The sequence below is a fragment of the Hipposideros armiger genome, unplaced genomic scaffold (genome assembly GCF_001890085.2).
Source record: "Hipposideros armiger isolate ML-2016 unplaced genomic scaffold, ASM189008v1 scaffold_1954, whole genome shotgun sequence".
Classification (NCBI taxonomy): Eukaryota; Metazoa; Chordata; class Mammalia; order Chiroptera; family Hipposideridae; genus Hipposideros; species Hipposideros armiger.
Window position 1 is genome coordinate 64,924 of NW_017733304.1, and position 7,743 is coordinate 72,666.

Below are 7,743 nucleotides of genomic sequence, written 5' to 3' on the forward strand. Positions count from 1 at the left end.
AACGGCTGCTTTTTGCAGCAGTTAAACTAGCATTTCTCAAAGTGGATTCTGCCTTCCACCAGCCACGGGAGGTTCTTTTCCAACAAAGGTTTCTATGGCCAAATGCATTTGAGGGAGGTTTCCATATGATCCCCAAAATGCCCCCAGTTTCTTGAAAGTGATAAGCCTATTAGCACAGCCAAGGTTCTGAGAAGTCAGTCCTGCAGGACACAGAAAGCCGTGTAGTCATATTTCCTTAACTACTTGACTATGAAACTTTTTTCAGACATAAACATATTGCTTCCAGGGGCATCTGTATTCTAATAAAATCTTAGAAAGCAATTCCACGTGAAATATCTACTGGTATAATTCTTAGGCCCTAAGATAGAAGCGGGAGAAAGAGTTTCAAACAGCGGTGGGGTTTTCTTGGTCCAGCTGCCTCCCTCTAACTTAGCCATTCTCATCATTCTAAGAAGTTTCAACTGGATTGTAAATTCCCCCTGGCTGGGGACCATAGCACCTCTGTGCAGGACTGAGCATACAGCTGGCGATTAATAAATGCTTAGTGACTGATTCATCCTTTGCTCCTCCTAGGCGAGCATTCGTAGCTCCCATCTTCCTTGGTTTTCACCCCAATAGGCAGAAGCGGGCTATGGGTCTAGAAACCCTCAAGAGGAGAGGGCCTTCGATTTGAGCACATAGAACCCAACGGTGGCACATCCTCCTCGAATCCCCACAAGCAGGTGGGTCTATTCCTCAGATGACAAGATGACCCCCACCCTGAGTTCTCTGCCCCGCTGCAGGCCAGGCCAGGCCAAGCCTTACTGTGCTATCCTGAAGGTACTGCTCCCAGATCCCGGCCGTCAGCCCGTGTCCAGCATCGCAGGGCAAGTCTGGAGACACGATCATGTGATTGACCAGGGCTGACAGGTGTGTCCTCACGGTGGACAGGTGTCTGCAGTAGGCCAGCCCTGCCAGGGGAGGGAGAGAGAGGGTCATCATCCAGCACCCAGCCCTCCTCGCCGGGTCTCACAGAGTCTCCAACGTGCTGTCCACAATCTCCATGAACCCTCATGACCCAGGAAATTCTCATCACCCCCCTTTTCCAGATAAAGAAGGTTAGGCTCGGAGGGGTAAGGTCACTCATTGGTTTGACTGCTTCATAGCTCTGGGACCCTGGGGAGGTCCGATCACCTATCTCAGCCTTGGTCAGGGTGACACCAGCTCCTATGCTGGAAGCCAAGGCATTTAATTCACAGGCTGGAGGCAGAGAAGGGGCAGGCGAATGGCTCTGCGGGCTCACTGCGCCTCTGGGTGCCTCCAGTCCATGCCAAGATGGAAAGAGAACGGGTGGAAGACTCATGTTCGAATTGCTGGATAGAGAAGGTCCTGGTGAGGCATAACCGAGAAGATGCTGAGGCCACCCGGTTTGCTTTCAAAGATGGCCCTGCACTCTTAAAGGAATGCCCGCCAACCTGCCACCCTTGACCCGCTGCACCCTGGGCACCTGGAAGGCACAGGACATTGCCCGACACACAGAGGCACTCAGCAAACACCAGCTTGTTGGTTTTGACTGTGCCCCTTCCTTCTGTCTCTCCCCCACCACTCCATCCTGAGCTCCCACAGAGGTCCCTGGACCTTCCAGAGCCTGAGGACTCGCGAGCCTGAGGACTCGCCTCCACCAACAATGGGGATGATCACGATGATGATGATAGAATGGCTAATGTTTGTACAGCCCACACTATGTGCCAGGGAGCTGTTCCTGGAGCTTACACAACTTACCTCATTTAATTCGCACCACAACCCGATGAAACAGATACTCTTATTATCCCCATCTTACAGATAGGAACACGGAGGCACGGACTGGCATCATCACTTGCCCAAGTCCTTTTGCTAAGAAGTATGGAGTTGGGATTTGAACCCAAGCTGCCTGGCTCCAGATCCTGGGCTCTAGACCATCATCAGGGACCAGCCACACTGCGTGATGACAGCATTCGAGACACCATCTCAATACCCACCCCTTCCTCCAGGAAGTAATTCCATTCGGGTTCCATAAATACTCAGCCAAGGCCTGCTCCATGCCAGGCCCTGCATTAGGCAGAACCAGCAGACCTTGACCTTGGGGAGCTCACGCTCTCCCTGCCTCTCCGGCACTCGTAGATAATGACCTACTATTTCGCAGGCCCATGCACGATGTATTAACACGTTTCTAGAATCCCTGAAAATACACACGTTTTCTCTACCCCATCTAGGTTTGTAAGGCTAGGGAAATAAAACCTGCTAAGAATCAATACAGCAGAGTGCAAAAACAGAGCCTTGGCAGTCAGGCAGGCCTGAGTTCGAATCCCAGCTCTGTTGCTTATGAGCTGTGTGACCTTGGCCGAGTCACATCGCCTCCCTGTGCCTTAGTTTCCAAACCCGATAAATGGAAATAATCAGAGTACTTGTATTATAAATTTACTTTTTAAGTTTTGGGGAAGGGATCAGGCCACTTTACTCTTCTGCTTCTGCCCACAGAAGAAAGGAACTGGCATTTATTGAGAAGCTATGATATGCAATGCCAGGTGCTGGGGCATTTATACCTGCTTCTCATTCAATCCTGAAAACAGACCCTCTAAGGTGGGCACTGGGAATGCAACAGTGATTAAACCAAACCCCTGCCACCAAGGAACCCCGTCGTTCACGGCCCTCTCTGAGGACCAAGGGATAAAATTCATCCCCAATCTGTAGATGAGCAAAGTGAGGCTCAGAGAGCTTAATGGAACGTCACCAAAAACAGACATCTAGGCTCCTCCCCCTGATGGTGCTGGCATGCAGCAGGCACTCGATAAATGCTCCCTGGGTACCACCATGGCAAATAAGGACAATACGCACATCCATAGAAGGCTCTGGAAAGGATCTGGTACTTCATGTTGTCACAGAGAAGCTTCAGTGGAGCCCTGCAGGCAGAAAAATCGGGAGACACTTAAGACAGATCCACACACAGCCCAGGTGTCCTGGGGAGGAGCACAACTCGCTATCTCTAGGAGCAGATTCAAACCAGCCCATCAAGGGGACTGCGGGGGTGTTGTTTCTGCCCATATGGCCTCACTGCCCCATCTGCTATCGGCTGGGAGCCCCCTCCCCCGCACCCCTACCGGCCCCGCCAACTCTCTGTTTCTATGTTTTGGGCAGGGCTGATTCCACCCAGGTTCAGTGATTGGGTCAGAGATGGTTATGTGATCCAACCTGAGCCAATGACAGTCAGCCCTGGGACTTTTATTGGAACAACTAGGAAACAAGACAGTCTTTTCTCTGTTTGAGTTCCTAAGCCAGTGGGATATGGGGCAGTGCCTGCTGGGATCCATTTTTGCCACTGCAGAGAAGGGCCTGCAGAGAATGACACCATTACAGTGGCAAGCAGAGGCACGAGCTAAAGCAAGACGTCCTGTTTTGAATATCTGGATCCAGCCATGCCTGAAGCCACAAGGCCTCTGGAACTCTCAGCTGTGCCAACAGATTCTCTTTTTGACTTGAGCCAGTGTGAAATGGGTTTCTGACACTTTCAGAAAGCATTCTAACTTATAAAATGACCCAGATGAACCAAACTGAGCCAAACTGGGATTCAGAGTCTGGCTGACTGCAAAGTAGGTGATGCCTCCGAGAGTCTCCTTGCATGGGAGTTTTGAGGGGGCCTTTTTTCCGACTGAAAGAGGAGAGTGGAGTAAGGCCCCAGCATTGTTGAAGAAAACAAGGGCTGCTGAAGGGAGGGCTGTGCATTCTTGCAAAAAACAGAGTAGAGGAAAAACATCCCAAGGGAAACCCAGGAAAATCCGGGGAGGCTGGGGAGAGGAGGCATGGCTGAAGTCCTCCAGTTACGCACATGGAGGCATTAAACATTAAAGCCACCCTCTTTATGCTTTCAGGGTGGTGAGGCTCAGGCTTGCTCAGATTACATGAGAACAGCACCACGACAGCTGCCCCACATTGCACTTGGCTATCTGCAAGGCGGTGAGCTCCCCGTCACTCCAGGTGTGTAAGCAAATGCAGTGAGAGGGGGTACTAGGTTAGAACAGCATTCTTCAATGATCCATGGACCAGCACCCCATGAAGCACTTGGAATTTCTCCAACACATGGATTTCTAGGCCCTGCACAGACCTACTCAATCAGGACCTCCTGGAAGTAGTTCAGGAACCAGTATGTTTTGCTGCCCTCTCCAGGTGACTGATGCACATTAAGATGTGAGACTGGTTACATCAGTGCTTCTCAGACTTAAAAATACAAACTTGATCTTGGAAACTTGTTAACTGCAGATTCTGCTTCAGTGGGTCTGGGATGAAGGACTAGAACCTGCTCAGCTGATGATGCTGCTGGTCCACAGACCACCCATTGAAAGCCAGGGCTTCGATGACCTCAAAAATTTGATGCCAGCTCCCACACTCCTACGGCTGGAGACTGGACCACCCACGGGAACAGAGGCCCAGCAAGGAAAAAAGCATTCCACTCTCCCAGGCCAGGCCAGGCCAGGCTGGGTCAGTGGGAAACAAGACCACTCATATGAGTGGGCTGTGCTGTTCTGAAGAGACTAAAGTGTTACAGGCAAGGAAAGAGATGGTCTGGGAATTGAACGTCATACAATAAAATAACAAGTGTCATTTACGGAACATTAGCATGTGCCAGCTACCACCTGCTGGCTACCTGAAATCATTATTTGATTTGTCCTTACAACAGCTATGTAATGTAAGTGTGAGTGGCCCCATTGATGGAGGAGCAAAGTGAGGCACGTGTGGTTGTCGTAAGGAACGTTTCTGGTTTCTGTCTTCCAGGAGCATAGGAGGACTGTGCTTCCGGGCCCCTGGTGGACTGGGCCAATGAGGTGTGAGTGGAAACGGCAGGTGCTACATTCGGGCCGGAGCATTTTATTGTTGGTCCGAGCCCCTCCAGAACTACCTCTCCCTCTGTCACTGTGACTGGCAATACTCAGCATGGTGGCTGCTCCCTCAGCCGGGCTCTTTCATGTAGAAGCAGGGTCCCTAGCTGACCCATGATAGATATACGACATGCGTGATAAATAGACCTTTGCTGTAATAAGCCACTGGGGCTGTTTGTTACTGCGACATACTGTGTTTATCCTGACTGATACATGTAAGGACGTTCCAACAGCTAGGACTCTGCACGGCTAGGATTTAACCGAGACCTGGGTGATTCCGTAGCTTATGTTCACACCTCTGAAGACAGTGCACGGCAAGCAATGGGTAGCTATAAACGTTCAGGAAACCCTTCTGTTCCCTCCGCCCACAGCTCAGGCCCCTCATACCTCTCGTGGTTGCAGCCATTGGTGGAGCCACCATCAGCCGAGCCACCCTGTGAACAAGATGAGCAGGAGGACTTGCGGGGACTGGGTTGCCACAGAGATGGCAGGTTGCTCACAGAGACATCCATCAGGTCCTGGGGGACTGCGGTGGGTAGAAGGGGCAGAGGAAAAGCCCTGGTTAAGCCTGTGTGCTTACAGAAACCTCACCCCAGAGCAAGCAGCTCCATCCCAGGCCAGCACAGAGATAGACCCTGAATGTCACAGGAGGAAACAGTGACCCCAATCATTGTCTGACCCAGGTCCTGGAGCCCATCTGATACAATGAAAGCCACCACCAAGATTTGGGGCCACCAGCAGACGGGCAGTGCTGAATGACAGATAAAGAGAGAGAAATAGGAAAGGGAGGGGGAGGAGGGAGAGAGACCAGAGCCAAGAAAACAGGCCCGATCCCAGAGCAGGAGGCCAAGCCTCACCATGTTGTCATTCAGCTGTCCTCATGGGAAGCTGACAGAAAGAAAGGGGGGCCTGCTGGGGGTTTCTGGGAAGGGCTGATGGTCTCAAGTCCCCAGGGATAGACTCTGGTGGGGGTCCCTTGGGTTAGGACAACGGGGCCTTACTCCACCAATCAGCGGAGGAAGGCAAAACAGGGGAAGGGCCCCGGCGGAGGGTCTTTTTTTTGCCCCCACCCAATGAGGGCACCTGCGCTGTCCATGGTCCTGACCCATACAGCTGCTCCACCAACCAGGTCTCAAACAGGTTGGCGACCCCCCAGAATCATGTGGGAGCTTGTTAAAAAGCCGTAAGCCTGTGTCCCACCCCTGACCTACTGAATTAAAACCTCCTGGAGATACAGCCCTTGAGTCTGTATTTCAAAAACAATTTTGATGTAACAGCCACGTTTGAGAACCAAGAGGGCATGACTGATCTCCTAACTCCTGGACATTAGTGAGTCCTGATCAACGGCTCCCAGGATACAGCACTTATAGTTTCCTTTACTGTTGTTGCTTTCCCAGCTCCATGAAAACCACAGCATCTGCAATGCTGCAGAACAAACATACCGGTGACATACGCATTACAATTTCTATAGTTAACTTCCTGGCCTCGGCAATTCTAGAAAGGTGCAAACATTTTATTTTCTCTAAGACAGGGCTTGGCAAATATTTCCTGTAAAGGGCCAGGTAGAAAATATTTTTGAGTTTGCGAGCCATCTGGTCGCTATTATAACCACTCAATGCTGCTGTCGTAGTGCAAATGTAGCCATAAACAAAATGAAATCAAATGAGCGTGTGTTCTAATAAAACTTTACTGATGGGCACTGAAATGTGAGTTTCATATCGTTTTCATCTGTCACACAATATTCTTCTTCTTTTGATTTTCCCCCCAGTTATTTAAAAACATAAAAACCATTCTCAGCTCACGGGCTGTATAGAATGAGGCTGGATTTGGCCTTTGGACCATAGTTCACCAAGCCGTGCTCTAGAAAACTAAGGGGGTGCATATTTTCCCCATGTGCCATGTGTCCTCAAGGACGATTGATAATACTTGGCCTCTTCCCTCAGGCTCCAAAGGGAGGGGGAATTGTGGACCTGGCCCCCCTTGTCATTAGAGCTCAGCAGTTGACAGGGTCCGCCCCCTACCCAGTGACAGGGTAGAAAGCAGCCTACAGAATGAGGTTTTAGGGGTCACCAAAAGTGGCTTGTTATACGAGTCCTCCCCACACAGACTCACCAATGAGCTGGCCAAGAAAGACCAGTAAGCCCCTATAAAATGTTCTAGACAAAGTCCTAGCTCTTAGCCAATCCCAGGGAAGCGCTGATCAGTGGCACCCAGGTGTGGCAAGCATGCCTCTGCCCCCAGCCCCTCCCACCGGCAGACATCACCAATGGATCCCTTTGCTACTGAACCCACAACACTCCAACCTGAGTCCTGCAGGGAGGAGGCTAGACAGCATAAGGGCATCAGTTTGTCTTCTGCCTCCATCTCCACTGGGACAAAGACTCAAATGACAACATGGCAGAGGTGGCTGGCACCCAGGCCCAGGGGTGGGGGCGCCCAGACATTACTGGGGGGCTGTTGCTTCAAGTCTGGCGTGGGGAAGGTGGCCTCCCTTCTGGTGTGTGCCCACCGACTGCCCTTGGCTACCACCAGCACAGACTGGCCCACAGGAACCACCGTCCAGGCAGGGCCCACGGAGACAGGGGAAGTGCTGCATGAGGGATCGGGAACAACTTGAGACACAAAACAAAAAGCAATGGTGAAATGGAAGGTCTGAGGTAGGCGAAACACTGAGATGGCCAAAAGAATCAATTCCTCAGGGCTTGAACCCTTCCCCTGCCCTCCTCCCACTCATTGTGTTTGATCAGAGGAAGAAAGAATGCTGATCTTCATCAAGTGCCTACTATGTGCTGGGGGCCATGCTAGGCAGAGGATTGCTGTCTCATCCTTAATGAGCTTGGAAGGGACGCATTTC

The 7,743-nt window shown here is 51.2% G+C and overlaps 1 protein-coding gene across 2 annotated transcripts in view; it reads right to left on the minus strand.

The window, feature by feature from the left end:
• SGSM1 (small G protein signaling modulator 1) overlaps positions 1-7,743 on the minus strand; it is a 50,184-nt gene that overhangs the window by 34,184 nt on the left and 8,257 nt on the right. For both annotated transcript variants that reach the window (XM_019634800.1, XM_019634801.1), the window contains exons 4-6: positions 5,277-5,415; positions 2,854-2,918; positions 805-950 (exon numbers count right to left, since the gene is read on the minus strand). In XM_019634800.1, coding sequence (XP_019490345.1) covers positions 805-950; positions 2,854-2,918; positions 5,277-5,415 — 350 coding nt within the window. The remainder of the gene's footprint in view (positions 1-804; positions 951-2,853; positions 2,919-5,276; positions 5,416-7,743) is intronic.